The sequence below is a fragment of the Bos indicus x Bos taurus genome, chromosome 26 (genome assembly GCF_003369695.1).
Source record: "Bos indicus x Bos taurus breed Angus x Brahman F1 hybrid chromosome 26, Bos_hybrid_MaternalHap_v2.0, whole genome shotgun sequence".
Taxonomy (NCBI): Eukaryota; Metazoa; Chordata; class Mammalia; order Artiodactyla; family Bovidae; genus Bos; species Bos indicus x Bos taurus.
The window spans coordinates 39,929,338-39,951,766 of record NC_040101.1 but is presented as its reverse complement, the minus strand read 5'-3'; the positions used below and the strand labels follow the sequence as shown (position 1 = coordinate 39,951,766).

Genomic DNA, 22,429 nt, shown 5'->3' with positions numbered 1-22,429 from the left:
TCTTTTTTAAAAATCTGTTTTTATTGAGGTTGCTGTACAGTATTATATGTTTCAGGTATATGACATGAGATACACACTTTCACTTCCATAGATTGATTGTAAACTGTATTTCTCCAAAGCAATTTAGCAGTACTATATTATGAGTGAGAACCTAAAAAAAAGTTCATTATCTTTTCATCTATCAATTCAGATTAAGGTATATAGCCTAAGGGAACAATTCAATTACAGAAAGAAAAAATATACTAAGGTGTGTATCTTAATAGTATTTAATTAAGTCATTTCACATCACATCTAGTCAGTTATACAGCCACAAATGTTTGTTAATAATTTTTAATTTTATAGAGAGAAAGCTTACAATGCAATCAGTGTAGGGAAAAGAATAGAAAGGAATATATTGACATATTAATAGTAATTGCCTCTGAGTGGCAGGGATCATATATGACGGTATTCCTTTGAATATTTTCTGTAGTTTCCCCAAATTTCTTATTAGGTTGTTGAATTGAGTAGATGTAAAGCTGGTGACTTATTTGGATAGGTAATGAATTTACTGGTTATTTAATCTTAACAAAAAACATTTTTTAACTTAAGAAATCTTTTTCAGGTTGTTATGCATAATGACAGTTATGGTGCTCTTTATGGTAAGGTTTCCTTTCTCATATACTTTTAAGATGTTGATTATTTAAAAGACTTTTAATTTTTGAATCACTTCTGGTGATTTAATTTCTTTAATGACACAGTCAATAATACTTCAAAAATGGTACATAACTATATGAAATGCCAGTCACTATAAGGGTTTATTTGGATTTAATAACTGATTGTTACTGATTGTTAACTTTTACTGATTGTTAACTTTTATGTTGAATTCAAGAGTGGCACTATTTTTTTCTCTGTCCTTTACGTTTAATTTCATTTTGGTTTGTTAACATATATGCAAAACAAAAAAGCCAAATTTTGGTTAACACGAATATTTTTATCTGCTTTGGACACTGCTAATTTGGACACTGCTAATTAGAAGATTTGTATACTTAAGTTTCTCAAGCTGGGGAATCTTAAAAGATAATGAGATAATAGCCTATTATCTTATTTAATTTTGTGATTATCTTTTTTTTTTATTTTCTGTAGGAAGTCTAACAAACTCTTTGAGTATCCCAGAGTTTGAAGAATCCATGAAAGATTGTGAACACTCAAACTTGAACATAGATATTAATAGAAAATTTTCTGTGTGGGTATCTTTCTTTGAGATTTACAACGAATGTATTTACGATTTGTTTGTTCCTGTATCATCTAAGTTCCAAAAGAGAAAGACACTGCGCCTTTCCCAAGATGTAAAGGGCTATTCTTTCATAAAAGGTATACTGATGAGTATTGTTTCCTTTTTTGCTCTGAAGTTTCTTTCTAGGCTTTGTTATAAGAAAGCAGACTGGAAATTGAAAGTTTTTATACTATTTATTAATAGCAAGATAGTAAGAGTAGTTTGTGCTTTGAAAATATGTTTTGGAATGTTCATTAAACCTGAAGGTAAGAGGGTTTAGTAATTTGTTTCTGGAGTATTATTGATTGGATTTTAGGGAATAGGAAAAGCTGTGTGTGTATATTCACATTATTCTGCTGCTCTGTAACAGTATTCAGACCTTGGAGTTACTAGGTATACCACAGTGGTATTTTTCCAGCCTTTTAAAAATCACTACCCTACAGCAGGAAATACTTATTAATGACATCATGATTCTCCACCTGCACGCATGTGTGTGTGTGTATGCATATTTACAATTGAAAATGATCATTAATTATATTTACCCTCACTGCAAGGAGTACACTTGGGTGTTTTGTACATTCTACTTCATTTTTACAAAATGCTAGTTATGGCTCAAGAAATTTGATTTCATGACTCACAAATGAATTGCAATCTATCTAAAATCTCATAGCTAGTTAATTATCTAGGTTTACTCTGTAATGTACTTTGTCTTTTTTTTTTTTTTTCCGATGTCTAATTCTGAGGAATCTTAACCTATTTTTAATTTTCCCTTTGGCAAACTGTTGAAGAACATTTACTTTTTGTGTTTATGCTAGAAAATCATTATAATATCCTCGTCTTGTGTATTTATTTTCTAGTGGAATATGAGATAGCTGAGTTGGCTATACCTAGGACGTGTTATTAAAAGAAAGATTTCATTATATGTCTTTAGGAAAGAGATTACAAATCTTCAAAGAGATTACATTATATAGCAAATGCTGTACATTTGTAAATTGATATGTGCCTCTTTATTTTTTAAAGATCTACAGTGGATTCAAGTATCTGATGCCAAAGAAGCGTATAGACTTTTAAAGCTAGGAACAAAGCACCAGAGTGTTGCTTTCACAAAACTGAACAATGCTTCTAGTAGAAGGTAAGGAGTAAATCTTGTGGTATAAGCCTGACCTGAGGCACCCAGGTGTTCTGTGCTCATTTGAAAGTGAAAGTGAAAGTCACATAGCCCCGTCGGACTCTGCGATCCCATGGACTGTAGCCCGCCAGGCTCCTCTGTCCGTGGAATGCTACAAGCAAGAATACTGGAGTGGATTGCCATTTCCTTCTCCAGGGATCTCCCCGACCCATGGATTGAACCTGGGTCTTCTGCATTGCACGCAGATTCTTTACCAACTGAGCTTATAGGGAAGCCCTAGTAGCTGTGCTTATTTAAATACAACTAATTTAAGATTAAATCAGACAGTAGGTTGTCTGATAAGATTATCAGGACTAATTTCATGTTCTAACATACAATTTACTAATTTGCACTCAAAGTGAAGTATTTTTATTCTCTCTATACGTGAATATCTAAACTCAATGTTTTAATTGCCTGTAATATAGGACATTTCTCTGGGTTTTTTCTGCTTACTCCATGAACATAGACACTGTATAAATACTGAGTTAGGCCAGTATTTCAAAGGGCTAAGGAAGGATTTTGTTTTAATGAAAGGGATTGGAGAATGAGAAACAAAAGGATGTTAAGTTTAAACAGTGAGATACTTAAAACAGATTTTCTCTTAAAGGGGAAAGAGCCCCGTCTCCCATGTATGGCTTAAGGACAACATGTAATCCAGATAAGCCAATATTTAGTAGGCATCTAAGCCAAATGTATACTTGGCTTGATTCAAGTGATTTAGCTGTACATTATACCTAAAAGCAATACCTTTGTAAGCAAATTGAGACTTTATTATGAATTACTTCATTCATAGAAGTTGGAATGTTGAGAAGAGTAAATTTGAAGGGTCTGGGGCTAAGTGAAAGAAAGATAAGCTCTTTGGTTTTAGTAGTTGAGTGTTGTGTAGGTGGCAGTGGAGCACTAAACTGAGATACCTGACGGCTAGTTGGAGAATGTAGTACTGTGATGATGGCCAGTATTAGGGTGAAAATAGATATTGATTTAGATGCTTGCCTCTCCTATTAGAATGCAGAAATAAAGAAGGAATGATAATATGTAATCTTTGTTTATTTCTTTTAGTCACAGCATATTTACCATTAGAATATTACAGATTGAAGATTCAGAAATACCACATGTAATACGAGTCAGTGAGTAAGTTGAGCATTGTTTAAATTGTTATTATTTTGAATTTTTTTGTTTTGAAGAATTTTTTAAAGTTTTTTTCCTTTGGTTAATTTAGATTGTCTTTATGTGATCTTGCTGGCTCAGAACGAAGCATGAGGACACAGAATGAAGGTGAAAGGTTAAGAGAGACTGGGAATATCAACACTTCTTTATTGACTCTGGGAAAGTGTATCAGTGTTTTGAAGAATAGCGAAAAGTCAAAGTAAGAGTTGCTGAACATGTTATCAGCATATCAAGGATTATATTAATAATATTTACACTTTCAGCTTTGCTAGTTTTAGAAAGTTCTTTTCTTTTTAACTTGCTTCTTACATAATGACTAGGAATGATAGAAATGAAAAGCATTATCAGTCAATGCCAGTGACTCAGGTAAACACAGTATTTTCTATAGCAAATATGTATCAACAGACAACTTAGATAATAAGCTTCTAATGCTGGTTTATTAACAGACTTTGAAACCATATTATTCTTATTAATGCACTGTGTTTTTCTAGATGTGGTAGATTTCTGTATTAACTAGCATTTTAGGCTAAGTAAATGATAAATCCAGCCTTTACCATTTTCTAGTTAAGGTTTATATATTGCATAATTGCTATACACTAGAGAACACAACCCACTTCATTGTGACTTCCTTTACATTTTGCCTAGTTGGTTATTATTGTCAGTATTAATAATAATAGTAGCAGTGTTTAAAGAAAACAACATGAATAAACAGAAAATGACTAGTACAAATGAAACTAATCACTAACCTAGAATTTAAGTCCATGGTTGTTATGTTATCTCTTTGTAAAATTTATCAGTATCCTGACTTCACAAGACTTGTTTTAACTTTTAATTTTTTGAAAATTTTTTCCATAGGTTTCAACAGCATGTGCCTTTCCGGGAAAGTAAATTGACCCACTATTTTCAAAGTTTTTTTAATGGTAAAGGGAAGATATGTATGATTGTCAACATTAGCCAATGTTCTTTTACCTATGATGAGACACTCAATGTGTTGAAGTTCTCAGCCATTGCACAAAAAGTAAATATAGCTAAATTTCAGAATTTGTTAAGCTTTGTATTATTAGAGTAGTAATGATTTTTTTTCTTAGAGTAGATAATACATTTTGCACTTACAGCTGTAAATCTAGAAAATAATTGAAAATTAAAAATGTAATATTTGAGTAGTAGGCATAGGAAAAAAATTGAAAGTTACCCCTGCTTAAGAGAAAATGACCTCAGTAATAAATAACTTACCCATTACAAATTGCAAGTACGCAGCGAACTATATGCTCTGCTGTCCGTCTGGCTTATATAGTGGCTAATCAGGAAACCACCTGCTGGAAATAGTACTAAGACCTTAACCCAGGAAAGTAGATTTATATGTAGTATACATGTGTAATTAGCTTTTTTCTTATCAAATATGTATTTGAGTATGCTAATTCCTTCTATATTTGGATAGATTTTTCTTTTTAATTCTCAAGTTGTCATTTGACTTAAATTTATAATTGTTTTTTCTTTGTTGACAGTTTTTGCCTTTGTTTTAAAAGTTACATTCAATATTTTACCAGGTTTATGTTCCAGATATTTTAAATTGCTCTCAAGAGAAATCATTTGGACCTGTCAAATCTTCTCAAGATGAATCATTAGATATTAATAATTCAGATAATAAAATACTAAATGAAAAAAGATCCACAATTTCATGGGAAAGTAGCCTGGAAGATGTGGTGGAAGATGAAGATTTGGTTGAGGATCTAGAAAAAGCTGAAGAAAAGCAGAATGTGGAAACTGAATTTATTGATGAAGATCTACATGATACATTAGAGGATGATAAGGCTTTTAGTAGCCATGCGGGGAAGAGAGTATGTATTAACTCATACTTCTAAAATTGGCTTATTTATTATTCTGAAGTTATGGTTAGTAATTCTTAAGGCTCTTTCTCCCATTTTTTCCAACAATACACTAAGTTTATCTTTCATTACATGTTTTGAAAGTTGCCATTTCCTTCTCCAATACATGAAAGTGAAAAGTGAAAGTGAAGTCGCTCAGTCATGTTTGACTCTTAGCGACCCCATGGACTGCAGCCTACCAGGCTCCTGCGTCCATGGGATTTTCCAGGCAAGAGTACTGGAGTAGGGTGCCATTGCCTTCTCCAAATATAATGAATACTCATTTGCATTTCATCTGGATTTGCTAGTTGTTAAAATTTTACCATTTTTATATTCTCTTTCTGTGAGTGTGAATACACATCTTTTTTGCCTGTATCATTTGAAAACAAGATGCAGACATAATGACACCTTACAACTAACTACTTCAGCATGTTTCCCAAGAACATGGGTGTGTTCCTCACAATCAAAAGGCCATTTTCATACCTAAGCACTTTCACATTAATACAGTAACATAGTGTTGTATTGTCCATATCGAGATTTCTCTAGTGGTCCAAGTATTTCCTTTCATAGCCACTTTGTTTTTGATCTACAATTCAATACATTGCTTTTGATTATCACGTTTCTTTAGTTAATCTCTAATCTAGCATAGATATTTTTGAAAATTTGTGGTTAATTGTCTTGTAAAAAACCTCCAGTCTGGATCATCTTATTATCATAAGATAATTATCATAAGATGATCCAGGTTTAACACTTTAGGCAAGCTTGTTATATATATGAAGTTCTGAATTTCCCATTGAATCACATTAGGAGGCAGACAGTGTCTAATTTCTCCATTTTTGGTGAAGCCAAGTTTTAGTTAACTCGGTGTTGTGTTTCAGGTCTCTTTTCATTGTTCCCCAGTATCGTTTCACCCTGTGATTTTAGCATACTCCTCCAAAATTTTACCTTGCAGTCTTAAGTACAAGAGTGCAAAATGTGTGCCTAGTACCGATTATTCTATTTTAAAAAATCACTTGATCATCTTATATTTATAGAAACAAATAAGATTTAATGGTGTTTCTTATAATTTCTGTCCAAATAAAATTCATACATATATTTAAGTTTCATTAATCCTGAAATACAGCTTCCCAGGTGGCTCAGTGGTAAAGAATTCGCCTGCCAGGGCAGGAGATGCAGGTTTGATTCCTAGGTCAGAAAGATCTCCTGGGGAAGGAAATGGCAACTTGCTCTCATATTCTTGCCTGGAGAATCCCATGGACAGAGGAACCTCTCGAGCTACAGTCCATGGGGTTGTAAAGAGGCGGACACGACTGAGTGAGTGAGCACGCATGCACACAGTTCTGAAATATAGATCATGTCCACATTACTGGTTCCCCTCATTAACTGACTTGAGTGGTGTTGACACATCTGACATCATAGTACTCTTTTGGACTATAGACGTTTAAATAGATCAGTGATGTATTGAGTTAAATACTCTCATCTTAATAGTTTATTCCAGTGTCCCTGAAAGCCATTGTTGTGCCTGTGTTGCTTAGGAATGAAGATGAAAGCTTCAGATGCCATTAGTCCTAGTTTATCTGGTCACCATGTGATTGAACATGCTTTACCCTGGATCTCTGTAATGTTGTACTTCCCTCAGTGAAAAACTAGGCTAAGTTGTTAATAGTCGTCCTTTAATTTTTTTTTGATCTCAAAACTGAAGTTTATATATCAATGTAATGTTTGTTAAACTTATTAAGTTAGTCATTTATGAATTTATTAAGGAAAAATAATGTCATTTATGTAGGATTATGTAGTGTAAATGCATATCTTATAATATTTACTAGGTACTTCAAAATTAAAATTTCATCCAAGTTTTTTGTAATACTTCTCAAAATTAAAATGATTAGGCTTCTCATGCTTCACATTGTTAGCATTTTATTAATTAGAGGGTTGTCAGTATTAAAGATCATTATGAAATTATTAAAGATCATTATGAAATATATTGATAGTAACATATCTATGCTTAAAATTCATTTAACTTGAATAACCAACCAGAATTTTTTTCACTCAATACTTTATCATATACTAACAGTGGTAGAAAACTAGTTGTTGAGAATTACTGAAAGAAACCAATTTCCCAAGGTTTTCATACAGATTTCTCTGAGTCTCCCACATTTCTTCTTCCATGTGAAAAGTGAAAGTGTTAGTAAGTTGTGTCTGACTCTCTGTGACCCCGTGGACTGTGCCTGCCAGGCTCCTCTGTCCATGGGATTTCCCAGGCAGAAATTCTGGAGTGGCTTGCCATTCCCTTCTGCAGAGGATCTTTCCCACCCAGGGACTGAACCTGGGTCCCCTCCATTGCAGATGGGTTCTGTACCATCTGAGCCATTAGGGAAGCCCCTCTTCTTCAATAGTTACTGTGAGTTACTATTAAATATTTATTGTTTTGAACAGTGGGAAAAGAATGTGGTTATTTAAAATTATAAAAATATTATATAATCATGACAGAGTCTAGAAAAAGAAAAAGGGAAATAAATATAAATGTCTCTAAATCTACTTATCGTGTTAATAGATTTTTACTGTTTGTTACAATATTGTTAACTGATTTTCTTCATTTAAAAATAAATTGTGGAAATTATGAATTGTAAATATGTCATCATAATTCATTACAGTAGTTTCACTGTATGATGGTGCTATAGTTGAACCCATTTCTTAAGTTTGACTTTCAAGTTGCATTTTACTTTTTCTTTTTTGTTTACATATAACCACTCATTGTTGCAAAAAACACAGTGTCTATTTTATAGCCAAAATATAAAATTATTTCCTCAGTAGAAGTTCTTAGAATTTCAAAGTCAAGATATCTGTAAAATATTTTCAAATATAAAGTTGAGAAAGTGAAAGATCTGTAGCTTTGAGAGAGTTTATTAGTTTCTTATTGAGAAACTTTAATCAGAAACCTTAAAAAAAGGCTATCAGGCTGTTTTCTTGACTGCTATAATTTACATACCTATACTGGCTATAATGTCAAATTTTAATTGTTTTATTGTTTATTGTCCATGTTAAATGATTAATTATGTGTGTGCTTTCAAAGACAGAGTTGTTGCTTACATTTGGACAGTTATAGAAACCCAATAAAATATGTAATATCTCCCTTTAACTGGGGATTCACAGTAACTGCTCTGTGTAACATGTCAGCTTTATATTTTGACAGACTAACTTTAAACTCAGACTTAAGCATTTACCACAGACTTGGTCCTTACTTTCCCTACCTAGGAAATTTGAGTGCTCCTACTAAGTATAAAAAGGGTTGTGTAGATTAAATGAAATAAAATATGAACTCCCCAAAGTAGTTCCTAGTAGATAATAGATGCTCAAATTTTCTTTCCTCTTCATTCTTTGTGTAACCAGACAGACATTTGAACTGTGTTTCTAAAATGTGGTGAGACGAACTTGATTTTTCACATTAATCAATCTCTGCATATACATAGTTTTTAGTGAAAATACTATCTTTGGTAAAAAGAAACATAGTAATGAAATGAAAAGTTTTATTTTTAAACACATGGAATATCTTTCTCTTGGAATTTATTTGCTTTTTAATTAGAATTTTAATATTTATATTTTAGAAACTTCTGGATTTAATAGAAGATTTGAAAAAAAAACTAATAAATGAAAGAAAGGAAAAGTTAACATTGGAATTTAAAATTCGTGACGAAGTTACACAGGAGTTTACTCAGTATTTGGCCCAACGAGAAGCTGACTTTAAGTAAGTTTTTTTGTTCATGTCTAATAAAAATTGAAAATTTTATTTACTTGTGAAAAAAATTTATTTTTGCTTTTTTATATTAGGTGACTTCTAAACTCTAATCTTTATGCAAGCTTGAAAATAGCTATTACTAATCCCCATGGTGACTGTGAATTATATATGAGTGAGCATTTAAATTGACTTTTAATTTATAAGTCTTTTTATTTACTTTCTGAGCTCAGATGGTAAAGAATCTGCCTTCAATGCAAGAGACCTGGGGTCTATTCCTGGGTCAGAACGATCCCCTGGAGAAGGAAATGTCAACCCACTTCAGTATTCTTGCCTGGAAAGTCCCATGAACAGATGAGCCTGGTGGGCTAGTCAGTGGGGTCTCAGAGAGTTGGACATGACTCAGCAACTAACATTTTCACACTTTTACTTTAATTTATAATGTGCTTAACCTTAGAAATTTAAAATAAAAATGTAAAGTAGTGGTTTTTCTGTTTCTTAATGGGATTTATTTCTGTTATAAAGGGAAACTCTCCTTCAGGAACGAGAAATTTTAGAAGAAAATGCTGAATGTCGTTTGGCTATTTTCAAGGATTTGATTGGTAAATGTGATGCTCAGGAGGAACCAAAGAATGAAGATCATGCCATAAAAGATGAAACTGAAGTATGTTAACTGAAATATTAAATACATGAAGTATAGGTACCAGGATTTAGTATATAACATCAGTGATAATTTAATATACTTCAGATTTTTAAAAAAACTTAATATGTAACTTTAAGTAAGTGTGCTTTGTTAGGAATATAAACACAAATAGTTTAAGTATAGCTATTGAACTTAGGAAAAAGTAGCTTTTACGTTTATATCTCAGTTTGGTGTTGCTTGAGTCATTGTGGTGTTTGTAGGTAGATTGCTTTTTGTCTGATTATGGGATACCCACTCAGATTTGTTTTAAACTCAAGAATTTTATGTGGCTGACAGACTTGTGGGATCATTTAATTCTATTCTGATTAAAACAAAAATATATATAGAAAAATCATTCTTGCTTGGCTGAATAACCGTTCTCTACTGTTTAGGAAACATTTTTCTTTTCTGCTGCTTCTACGGAAGCTGAAATTAATCACATCTTTTTGGAATGGTTGGTTGTTTTTGTTTTGCTTTGTTTTTTAATTACTCAGTTCAGCGGTCCACGATGATAATGTCTAGGCTCTTGCCCTCAAACCATCATTCTGTGTCCCTGACATAGTTTGGGATTCAGTCTGAATTGTGAAAATGAGGATTTGTTTCTTCAGCTTGCCCAAAAAATATTTTAAAGACTCATATGACTAAGAGTATACCTGAACTAGGTAATTATAATTGTTCTGTAAACTGTACATAAACAACGTACAGTTTATGACATTGTTCTTACGGAGAAATAAAGTCTCATGTTCCATAAAATAGAAGATGACTAATGGAACACATCTTTTTCATATTTGGAGCTACTTCTATATAAGAAAACATAAACATGTCTATAGTCACCTAATAGAAAAACATAAATAATATGTTTAAAAAATTGTAAGTTGTGCATTTGTTTTGCTATTTGTTTTTAAAACATGCTAGATGGTACCACACTGAAGTAGTGAAAGCCACTGTTAACATTAGGCATGTGGTTTTTGCTATTTTTAGGAAGGACATAATTATGTAGGAATTGAAGATATTATTGATTCTCTTCAAGATGATGTCACTGGTATTAAGAAACAGGCTGAAATTGCTCACTTATATATTGCATCTCTTGCTGACCCCCAGGAAGCTATTGCTTGTTTAGAAATAAAGTTTAATCAAGTTAAAGCTGAATTAGCTAAAACCAAAGAAGAATTAATCAAAACCCAAGAAGAGTTAAAAAAGAGAGAAAGTGGTAAGTGGTTGTATTATATCCCTATGTAGATGTTACAAATTCTTAAAAAGACAGTTGGTAAGTATGAGATTTATGCAGCTTATTTACAAACTGGTCAGAAAATGATGGAGGTAACATTTAATATTTTACCATTTGTATGAGTTTACAGTAATTTACTAGTAAAAATATATTTTTCCTTTTCTTTACTTTTAGACTAATATTACTAGAAAATAGACTTTCAGGAAAACCCAAAACCTAAGTATAGCTTTATTAGCAAATTAAGAAATCTCATAGGAAATTGTAAAGCTGTGAAGTTTGTTCATTTATATGTGTGTGTGTGTGTGTGTGTGTGTGTGGTGGTGGGGGACTGGGAGGACTTGTCACACCTGAGTTTCAAGTATTAGATGAAATACGCTGCCCTTTTCTGTGTGAACAAGATGGGTGGAAAATAGCAGATAAGTGATGCCTCATTATGAAGTGGATCAGAAAGGTATAAGCTACTTCTCTTCTGACATTATTCCAGAAATTTCCTACTATTGAGCAGATGGCATTCATTTTTGCCCTGGGTTTTGAAAGTAGCTTTTTCAGAAACAGTACTCTCTGGTGGTAGAATTTGTAGCTGTTAGTGTACTTTTAGGGCTGTGAAAATTCTTTTTCCTGAGTATAACAATGAAGTGTCTGCTGTAGCAGCTTATGTTTCATGTTTATTTAGTGATATATTTTTTTAGGTGCTTAGATATTTATTTTTAATATTCTTACTTTTTCAGAATCAGAAATTAATTTAAATTCATTGGTTCAAGAGCTTGAGAAATCTAATAAGGTAATGCGTTTAAGCTTTATTTTATCTTAATAAGGAAATTAATAAGTAAAATTGACAGTATGGATAATTAATGAGTATATAAGTGACTTCACTCTCATATCTCTTTCCATATATGGTCTCTGGAAAGTTTCTTGGTCTTTCCAGAAAAGGTTTTATTTGTATATGTGTATATATGTGTGTGTATGTGTGTAACATACATCTTTTAAAAATTTTATACAAATAGGATTGTAGTTCTGTGTCTTGCTTTCTTCCTTTAGAAGGCATCTTAGATCTGTATGTGCTGCCAGAGAATCATCTCTATGTCACTCTTTTACCAGGTACATTGTATTGAATAGATTATTTAAATAGTATTTATCTTGTCTGAAGTTACTGTTTTAAAATTTAGGATATGGCCTGATCAGTGTGCAGCATCAGAATCTGAAAATCTCTTGCACTTTATACCTTCAGATCAGATAATTACTCTAAGTGGTTGTAGATGGATTTGACATTGTGAGATCTAAGTATGAAATTGCAGGGATACATAGAGGTGAAGTGAATTTAAAACTCTAAACTTAATATTTTTCCTGACCTTCTCTTAACTTACATTTGTTCTTCTAAAGAGCTGAATATTTTAACATATGATCAGATCTAAATAATTGGAAATCTTGGCATCTAATACCCAGTACTTAAAAAGATAACCAAAATAATGTACTCAATACAAGACATTTTAGCTGTTGTTTAGACAGTTCCTATTCTCCTTTCCTTTTATTTTTTTCCTATTTATAAAAATAGCTGCTAGTTGTAAACATACTGTTATATTAAACTATGTAAAATAGAAGGTACAGTAGTCCCCCGTAATGTCTCTCTTACATTGAAAACAAATCCAAACCAACTTGCTTGGTAGCTCTTAGAGATTATTTTATGTATATATACACATACATACACACATATATGTATTTTTTATAGAACATTTTCTATGAACTCTTTTAAGTTCTTTAGTTGTCTAAGTCTCACAACAACCTTATGATGCAGATACTGTTATTTTTTTACGTAGGCATTAAATAACTTGCTTGAGGTTCACAACTAGAAAGTAGAGAAGCTTGGAATCAAACCCAGATCATGTGACTCCTGATTCCTCTTATCCATTATGATGTATTGCTTCTCTTTCATTTTATATTTAGGCATGTTAATTTTTTAAAATAAAGTCATGCTATGCATAGTGTATTGCTGTTGTTTTGTTTTGTTTTTTTTGCTTAATCTTAAAATTTGAAGCAGTTCTAAACTGTATCATATTTGCATTCTAGTTATCCCCAAAGTACATTGACTAAACTTTGTTTTTTCCCTTCCCAAAGAAAATAATTATGCAGAATCAAAGAATTCAAGAGTTGATGGATAAAATTGACCAAAAAGAGGATACTATTAACAAATTTCAGAACCTAAAATTTCATATGGAAAACACATGTAAAGGCAGTGTAAGAATCTAATTTTATTTGTGTTATAAATTAAATAAAGAATATGTTTTGTTTGGTTTAAAATTATTTAAAATAGCTGATACAACTTGAGACTAATTCACTAAGAATGTTGACTTGCTTATCTTGGCATTGAATGCAATTCACTATTGCACCGAGATGAATTTTTGAAAACTTAGAAGATGGCAGTTTGATCTCTACAAACTAAGCTATGAATGCTTTGTACGTAAAAGGGACAAGACCGTGTAGCCCGTAGAAGTTTAAGCCTCAGCAAACTGGATGGGGAGCTCTGGGGTGAAAGAAACTTAAATGTGCTTTGATTCCACAGATCATAAAGATCTGTATCTCTCTGTAGCTCTACTCTATTGATATATCTGTCTATATCTGTATGTCCATTTCTGTATAACTATAAATGACATTAGGTTTTAGAAGCTTGTTTCTAGTTTGTACAATTTTGCTAAAGTTCATCTATTTAATAGCAGGGATATTTTCTTTTAAAAATTACATTATAACTATAGCATATAAAGCCTTTATGGGCTTGTCAGGGCTCAGCAGTGAAGAATCCGCTTGCCATGCAGGAGGTATGGATTCAATCCCTGGGTCGGGAAGATCCCTGCAGAAGGAAATGGCAACCCAGTCCAGTGTGTCTTGCCTGACGAATCCCATGGACAGAGGAGCCTTGTGGGCTACTCTCCATACTGTTGCAAAAGAGTTGGACACGACTCAGTGACTAAAATATAAACTACAGTGTTTTAAGGGTTTTTAAGTAGCCTTTCATAAATAGAAATTTAGGTAATTTTATATTTAGTTAGTTTAGGATTGGATGATCAGCCTGTCTTTTAGTTGTTTTATTAAACAATGGTTTTTGGCTTTCTTTTATATTCATTTTTTATTGCAGTACCTTCAAATTATTTTTTGACATATTGTTAATAACACAATAGGTTGAGTAAATTAATAGCTAAAATTCTCTGCTTTTGTATGTCTTTTCTCTAACAGAGGCAAGCGTGGTATACAGTAGTTTCCCTTTATCTGCAATTTCAGTTTCTGTGGGTTAACCAAGGTCAGAAGGATTAAATGAAAAATGCCTGAAATAATTCATGAGTTTTACATTGTGTGCTGTTCTGAGTAGTATGGTGAAAGCTTATGCCATATTGCTCCATCCTGCCTGGCCTGACTCATCCCTTTGTCTAGCATATCCCTCCTGTTAGTCTTGTTTATCAGATTGTCTGTTGTTGGTATCATAGTGCTGTGTTAGAGTAATGCTGATTTTGCTTAATAATGCCCCCAAAGCAGAAGCGTAGTGATGCTGACAATTTGGATATGTCATAGAGAAGCTATAAAGTGCTTTGTTTAAAAGTAAAGGTAAAAATTCTCAATAAGGAAAAAAAAAATTGTATGCTGAGGTTGCTAAGATCTATGGCAAGAATGAATTTTCTATTTGTGAAATTGTGAAGAAGGAAGAAGAAAATCTGTGCTAGTTTTGCTGTCGCACCTCAAACTGCAAAAGTTATGGCCGTAGAGCATAGGTGCTTAAGATGTAAAAAGCATTAAATCTGTACAAGATAATTTTGAGAGCAACAGAGGCTGCATTCACATAACTTATTATGGTATATTGTTATAATTGTTCTATTTTATTATTGTTAATCTCATTCTGTGCTTAATTTTTTTTAAAAAAAATATTTATTTGGCTCTGCCAGATCTTAGCTGTGGCGTGAGGGATCTTTAATTGCAGCATGTAGGATCTAGTTTCCTGACCAGGAATCAAACCTGAGTCCCGGGCACTGGGAGCAGGAAGTTTTAGCCACTGGGCCATCAGGAAGGTCCCTGTGCTTAATTTTTAAATTAAACTTTAGGCATGTACTAAACTTTGTAAGCATGTAAAGGAAAAAGCATAGTGTATATAGGATTCAATATTTCCATGGTTTAAGGCAACTGCTAGGTCTCAGAATGTATTCTCTATAGGTAAGCAGGGACTACCGTACTATAAAATGTTACATTTGACCCTCCTTTGGGTCTTGAGAGTTGAATGCCAGTACCCACAACTTTCTCTGTATCATCTCAACATCAGATAGGTTTTTGATGCTACAAGGGTAAATAAGGAACATTGTCTGGAGAACCATAGCTCAACCTTTGTCTACTCTTGTAGCAGACCTCTCTTTTGGCATTTATTATAATATTTATTAATTATAGATAAATATAAATGCCATTTATTGGCATTTATCATTATTTTGGCATTTATTATTGGCGTTTATTCACTCCATCTGACTTTTTGTCACTTCCGTTGAATACGTTATTGTAAATTAATTAATAATTATATTAACAGTTTAGGATTTATGTTAATATAGTTATCAACAAATTATATTGGTAATGTAATTAGTATTTTAATTATAATTTATAATCATATATTGTTGGATTTTTTTCCAGATCTGTTTTATGTATTATTGTTTAACTTTTCTGAACTGGGAGAATACCCCTGTAGTAAGGTAGAGAGTTAGGAGGAGAAGCATAAAATGATTTATTTTGTCAAGAAAAACTGAGATTCTGTGTGCCGGGTGCTCTGCTAGATTCTAGGGATTATACAGATTAATAAAAACTACTCCCCTTAACAACTCCCCAGTAAGAGAAAAGCAACATAAATGTATTTATAATGAAATGTGCAGTGGTAATCAGTATGTACAAGAAGCTGAGAATAGAAGGGTTTGAGAGAATACTTTGTGCAGATGAAAATGATTAAGTTGAATCTTAAATGGCAAGTGAAATTTATCTAGTCCAAAGTAGGAGCAGTTGGTGGGTGTGAGGGACAAGAAGATACACTGCTTTTCTAGATAAAAGAATCAGAATGCACAGTTATGGACATAGAAGGCTTTCAGTCAGTGTAGGAAAGTATAAGTTTTAATAATTTGCTCAAGAAGAAAGTTTGAAGCAGGAGAAGTGAATAATGATGCTAGGAGCAGTAGATTGGGGTGAGATAGTGTGTGTGTTAGTCACTCACTTGTGTCCGACTCTGCGACCCCATGGATCACAGCCCTCCAGACTTCTCTGTCCATGGGATTGATTCTCCAGGCAAGAATACTGGAGTGTGTTGACATTTCTTTCTCCAGGGGATCTTCCTGTCCCAGGGATCAAACCGGGATCTCCTGCACTGCAGGCAGATTCTTTACCATTTGAGCCACCAGGGAAGCAAAAGGCCTTAAATACTTCATTAAAGCATTTGGGTTGTATTCTGTAGGCAGCAAGGAGTCTAAGGAGAAGGATAGCAAAGTTGATTTTTTATTTTGAGTTGATATTTTTAGAAACTTGGAAGATAGGATTGAAGTGGAATTAGAATGAAGGCTGGGAGACCAACTAGAAACCTCTTGGAAAAGTTCTGGTGATAGTTGATGAGGTTTTGATTTAAGGTAGTTGGGTAGTGGTAGTATGGATTAAGAAGAGGAAATTGATTTGTGAAATAAAAGGAGGAAAAACTTTTTACAACTTAGGGCTTTTGACTTTTTCAAGTAAATGAATTGCTGGACCTCCAGGCTCTTAGCACTTTGAGATTATTTGCCACCTGTTTTTGTTGAGTGAGTGAGTGAAAGTTGCTCAGTCTGTCCGACTTTGCGACCTCATGGGCTATACAGTCCATGGAATTCTCCAGGTCAGAATACTGGAGTGGGTAGCCGTTCGCCTCTCCAGGGATGAAACCCAGGTCTTCCGCATTGCAGGTGGATTGTTTACCAGCTGAGCCACCAGGGAAGCCCAGGAATACTGGAGTGGATAGCCTATCCCTTCTCCAGGGCATTTTCTGAACCAGGAATCGAAACAGTGTCTCCTGCATTGCAGGCGAATTCTTTACCAGCTGAGCTCCCAGGACTTGATCTGAATTTTAAGTTCAGCCTTAGATTTGTTGAAGGTTAAGGAAAAAAAAAAAAAACTAGAAAAAGAGAAGCCAGAGACAGATCACTTCTATTGCCTACAACTTTGAAGAAGATTGTTGGAACTTTAGCAGGGGATTATATCTATTTCTGTAGTATGTTTGCATATCACGTAATGTTAATAATGTTTATGTAAATAATAGTAAAAAAGCAATATAAAGTAAGCAATATTCCTAATTTAATAATCCTTGCCTTTGAGTAAATTTTTTAGATAGGCTCTAGACTCTGTTTTATCAACTAACTTAAAACAGTGTGCTAACTTGTTCACATAAATAAATGCAAAGTAAATTAGAACTTAACCTGACTGTGCTGATCAACTGTTGATCTAGGGTCACTGTTCCAAAGAGTCCAAAGCAGACTCTTTTAATGATTAAAAGTTTGTTTTGAATGGTTCTTTAGCATCCTTCCTAACAAGAATACTCTAGGCAGAAAATATTCCTTTTGGGAACTGACACTTGTGGAGGATAGATTTTTTTCTTGGTGAAGATTGTATAGTTTGAAGAGGAGAAAATTGATTAGGTGATTATAATACGTCTGAACGTGGAAGAGGGGACAACTTAAAATTGTCGTGGACTGTTTGAAAACTCAGACTTTGTCAGAGGTCTGATTCCTCTATCCCAGGACTTTGTCACTTATCAGTGACACCAAGGGACTAATTGTGAAAAAGCATGGAGGTTGTTCTTCATGATATTCTTTGATTAGGGCTATCTAAAAAAATTGCTTTTTTTTTTAATCATTACTTTATGACTTAAAATCGTTTAAATCTATATCTCTTAACAAAGTGATGATTTTATAATATAAAATGATGTTTTATTTTCTCATATAGTTTTACCTACCACCTACCCGCCCCCCGCAAATGGTTGGCTACCAATATGTAGGGATTTAATTAATCTCTGCCTTTCCCAAACCTTTAATTACTTTATAAACATGCACTTAATTGCTAAGGTTTCACCCTTCTTTCTGGCTTCCTTTCTGCTGTCCTATTAGGGAGGTGTAGTCTTTGCCTTAAAAAATGAAAATCTAAATGGTCTTTTTCATCTAGATAAACTAGGAACTCAGTTTTAAAGCAGTATGTAGATTGTGTATCTTTGAATATACAAAGGCAAGAAGCTAAGATTAGAACTTTTTCTGGGATTGGTTAAAGTGTAGGACGTGGTTACTTTGAGCTTTGGTTGCAAAACAAAATGACTGATGTTTTCTAGTTATTCATAATTACTCAAAATTTTAAGTGAAAGTATCTATAAGGAGCAATTATGTCATACTGTTTTCCTATTTCTCTTTGTCAAAGCTCATTTTGTTTATGATTTAGAGGTAAGTGTTTTAGGACTTGGTTATCTGCAAATAAGTCTCTAACCCACCTAATCTTAGAAAATCTAAAGATGAATTTGTTTTTAGTTTTGGTTTCAGGATGAAACTACACAGTTACTTTTTTTTGGTGGGGGAGTCCTGCTTAGTGATTATACAAGTTAGTTAATATTACTTATTTCATAGAGTCATCAGTTATTTTAGGGTAGGGTGAGATTTAGGAAATAACCTAGAAAATATCTCAACAAACTTGAAAATATAATTTTTATAATGCAGTATTGAATTTTAATTTATATAGTTCTTACATTTATTATAGCTTTCTATATGTGAACTAATTTTAATTTATTTTACTTTAGGACAATGTTGGTAATTCTTCTTTAATAATAAACAGTAAATTGGTTTGTGATGAAACGACTGAAATGTCTAAGGACAGCAAAACTAAAACGTATTCAGGAAGAAAAAGATTAAATGAAAACGAACTTCAACAAGATGAACCACCAGCAAAGAAAGGTACTTGTTCAGCTGCTAACAGGAGGCCATTAAGAAAGCTGACTCCTACACCAGGAAACACAAAAGTTGCAAGTAGAAGGAAATTTACTTATCTAAGGAAAAAACCTGAGAAAATCTAAATGTCCCTAATTTTTACACTAACATGTTATAAACTATCTAGAGGATGCAGGTATTTAAAGCTGCCTTTATTTTAATGTTTTTAGATATTATGCTCTTATCAATTTAGCATCATGATAATTCTCTTATTTCTGTGCCTATCGTAATTGAAAGTCACCTTTTCTGCCAAAATTTCTCCACATTTTGTTTCTCTCTTTATTCTGTTTTTCATTTGAAGAAAAGGCCATTTGACAGGAAGACTTTGAGCTAAACGTTACAAAAGGCAAATGTGGTCAGGTTGTGTTTTCTGTGAAACTGCTAGAAAAGAAGTGTGCTGAGCTTACTCACTTTGTGCTGTACCTCCCTGGCTATGTAGGAGAACATGGCGGCTTTCACCTTGTCTCTAAACTATTCTGTCTTTAGGAAGACTTTTATAATATAATACAGAGAAGGAAGACTTTCTAAGAGAACATACATTACTTTAGAAACCTAATTAGCTGCTTCACTTTGAGATAAATGGATAAATTAAGTCTTGCTTTGTTTATTAGTAAAATAAGTTAAATATACCTGCCTCCTAAGGTTGTTAAGAATAAAAACAATTGGATAATACACCAATATAATACAAACTTCATAGAACCTCAGTAAAAGTAATGTTTTCAAAAGTAGTTGACTTAAAGGATAATATAGCAGTAGTCGGACACGACTGAGCGACTGAACTGAACTGAAAGCATTAGCTATATTAATGTAATAATTTATGAGCTAATAGGTTGAAACTAATATGCATTTGTTGCTGTTCAGTCACTCATTTGTGTCTGACTTTTTGGCACCCTGTGCACTGCAGCATCGGAGAAGGCAATGGCACCCCACTCCAGTACTCTTGCCTGGAAAATCCCATGGGCGGAGGAGCCTGGTAGGCTGCAGTCCATGGGGTCACAAAGAGTCAGACACAATTGAAACGACTTAGCAGCAGCAGCACTGCAGCATGCCAGGCTTCCCTGTCCTTAACTATAGACTGGAGTTTGCTCAAGCTCATGTCCACTGAATTGGTGATGCCATCCAACCATTTTATCCTCTATTGCCCATTTCTCTTCCTGCCTTCAATCTTTCCCAGCATCAGGGTCTTTCCCAGTGAGTTGGTTCTTTGCATCAGGTGACCAAAGTATTGGAGCTTCAACATTAGTCCCTCCCATGAATATTCAGGATTGATTTCCTTTACTATTGACTGGCTTGATCTTCTCGCTGTCCAAGGGACTTGTGGGAGTTTTCTCCAGCACCACAGTTCAAAAGCATCAGTTCTTCGGCAGTCAGAGTTCATTATGGTCCAACTCTCAGATTTGTACATGACTACTGGGAAAAACCATAGCTTGACTAGATGGACCTTTGTCAGCAAAGTGATGTCTGCTTTTTAACATGCTGTCTAGGTTAGTCATAGCTTTTTTTCTAAAGAGCAAGCGTCTCTTAATTCGGTGGCTTTAGTTACTGTCCACAGTGATTCTGGAGCCCAAGAAAATAAAATCTACCACTGTTCGCACTTTTTCCTTATTTATTTGCCATGAAGTGATGGAATTGGATGCCATGATCTTAATTTTTTGAAAGTTGAGTTTTAAGCCAGCCTTTACACTGTCCTCTTTCACCTTCATCAGGAGGCTGTAAAGTTCCTTTTCATTTTCTGCCATTAGAGTAGTATCATCTGCATATCTGAAGTTGTTGATATTTCTCCCAGCAATCTTAATTTCAGCTTGTGATTCATCCAGTCTGGCATTTTTCTCTGTATATAAGTTAAATAAGCAGGGTGACAGTATACAGCCTTGACTTATTCCTTTCCCAATTTGGAACCAGTCTGTTGTTCCATGTCCAGTTCTAACTGTTGCTTCTTCACCTTTTTACAGGTTTCTCAGGAGGCAAGTCAGGTGGTCTGGTATTCCCATCTCTTTAAGAATTTTTCACAGTTTGTTGTGATCCACACAGTCAAAAGCTTTAGCATAGTCAATGAAGCAGAAGTAGATGTTTTTCTGGAATTCCCTTGCTTTTTCTGTGATCCAGTGGATGTTGGCAATTTGATCTCTGGTTCCTCTGCCTTTTCTAAATGTGGCATGAACATCTGGAAAGTCTCAGTTAACTTACTGTTGAAGCCTAACTTGGAGAATTTTTTTTTTTAATATATATTTTTTAAAATATAAATTTATTTATTTTAATTGGAGGCTAATTACTTTACGATATTGTATTGGTTTTGCCATACATTGACATGAATCCGCCACGGGTGTACATGTGTTTTGAGCATTACTTTGCTAGTGTGTGAAATGAGTGCAATTGTGTGGTAGTTTGAACATTCTTTGGCACTGCCCTTCTTTGGGATTGCAATGAAAACTTACCTTTTCTAGCCCTGTGGCTGTTGCTGAGTTTTCCAAATTTGCTGGCATATTGAGTACAGCACTTTAATAGCACCGTCTTTTAGGATTTGAAATAGCTCTGCTGGAATTCCATTACCTCCACTAGCTTTGTTCGTAGTGATCTTCCTAAGGCCCACTTGACTTCACACTCCAAGGTGTCTGGCTCTAGGTGAGTAATCATAGCATCGTGGTTATCCTGGTCATGAAGATCTTTTTTATACAGTTCTTCTGTGTATTCTTGCCACCTCTTAATAATATCTTCTGTCTCTGTTAGGTCCATACCATTTCTGTCCTTTATTGTGCCCATCTTTGCATGAAACATTCCCTTGGTATCTAATTTTCTTGAAAAGATCTCTAGTCTTTCCCATTCTGCTTTTTTCCTCTGTTTCTTTGCATTGTTTACTTCGGAAGGTTTTCTTATTTCTCCTTACTATTCTTTGGAACTCTGCATTCAAGATAGGTATATCTTTCCTTTTCGCCTTTGCCTTTCGCTTCTCTTCTTTTCTCAGCTATTTGTAAGGCCTCCTCAAACATTTTGCCTTTTTGCATTTCTTTTTCTTGGGGATGGTTTTGATCACTGCCTCCTGTACAGTGTGTGAACCTCCGTCCATAGTCCTTTAGGCACTGGAGAAGGGAATGGCAACCCCCTTCAGCATTCTTGCCTTGAGAACCCCATAAACCGTATGAAACAGCACACTAATATGCATGGTCATTTTCTATTATCCACTGAACGAGTGGTGCCGTAACTACAGGGAGTATAACCTTTTTATGATTTCCACAGCACTGTTCCTCTGTTTTTTACCTTGTTTGGAGCCATGGAGTAGTTGAGAATTCAGGGTAGTTGAGAATGTAGGATCTGTAGATCACTAGGAAGTGGAAGTGTGCAGGAG

The 22,429-nt window shown here is 33.8% G+C and overlaps 1 protein-coding gene across 4 annotated transcripts in view; it reads left to right on the top strand.

Moving 5' to 3' along the window:
- The window catches only part of KIF20B (kinesin family member 20B), an 83,933-nt gene that overhangs the window by 18,764 nt on the left and 42,740 nt on the right, over nucleotides 1-22,429 (top strand). For 3 of the 4 annotated variants that reach the window (XM_027529182.1, XM_027529180.1, XM_027529181.1), the window contains exons 7-19: nucleotides 602-638; nucleotides 1,123-1,350; nucleotides 2,273-2,384; nucleotides 3,480-3,551; nucleotides 3,640-3,786; nucleotides 4,443-4,605; nucleotides 5,135-5,425; nucleotides 9,058-9,197; nucleotides 9,711-9,849; nucleotides 10,849-11,077; nucleotides 11,824-11,876; nucleotides 13,208-13,327; nucleotides 18,900-19,053. In XM_027529182.1, the coding sequence (XP_027384983.1) occupies nucleotides 602-638; nucleotides 1,123-1,350; nucleotides 2,273-2,384; nucleotides 3,480-3,551; nucleotides 3,640-3,786; nucleotides 4,443-4,605; nucleotides 5,135-5,425; nucleotides 9,058-9,197; nucleotides 9,711-9,849; nucleotides 10,849-11,077; nucleotides 11,824-11,876; nucleotides 13,208-13,327; nucleotides 18,900-19,053 (1,885 nt within the window). The remainder of the gene's footprint in view (nucleotides 1-601; nucleotides 639-1,122; nucleotides 1,351-2,272; nucleotides 2,385-3,479; nucleotides 3,552-3,639; nucleotides 3,787-4,442; nucleotides 4,606-5,134; nucleotides 5,426-9,057; nucleotides 9,198-9,710; nucleotides 9,850-10,848; nucleotides 11,078-11,823; nucleotides 11,877-13,207; nucleotides 13,328-18,899; nucleotides 19,054-22,429) is intronic. The other variant, XM_027529183.1, reaches the window with a different exon arrangement.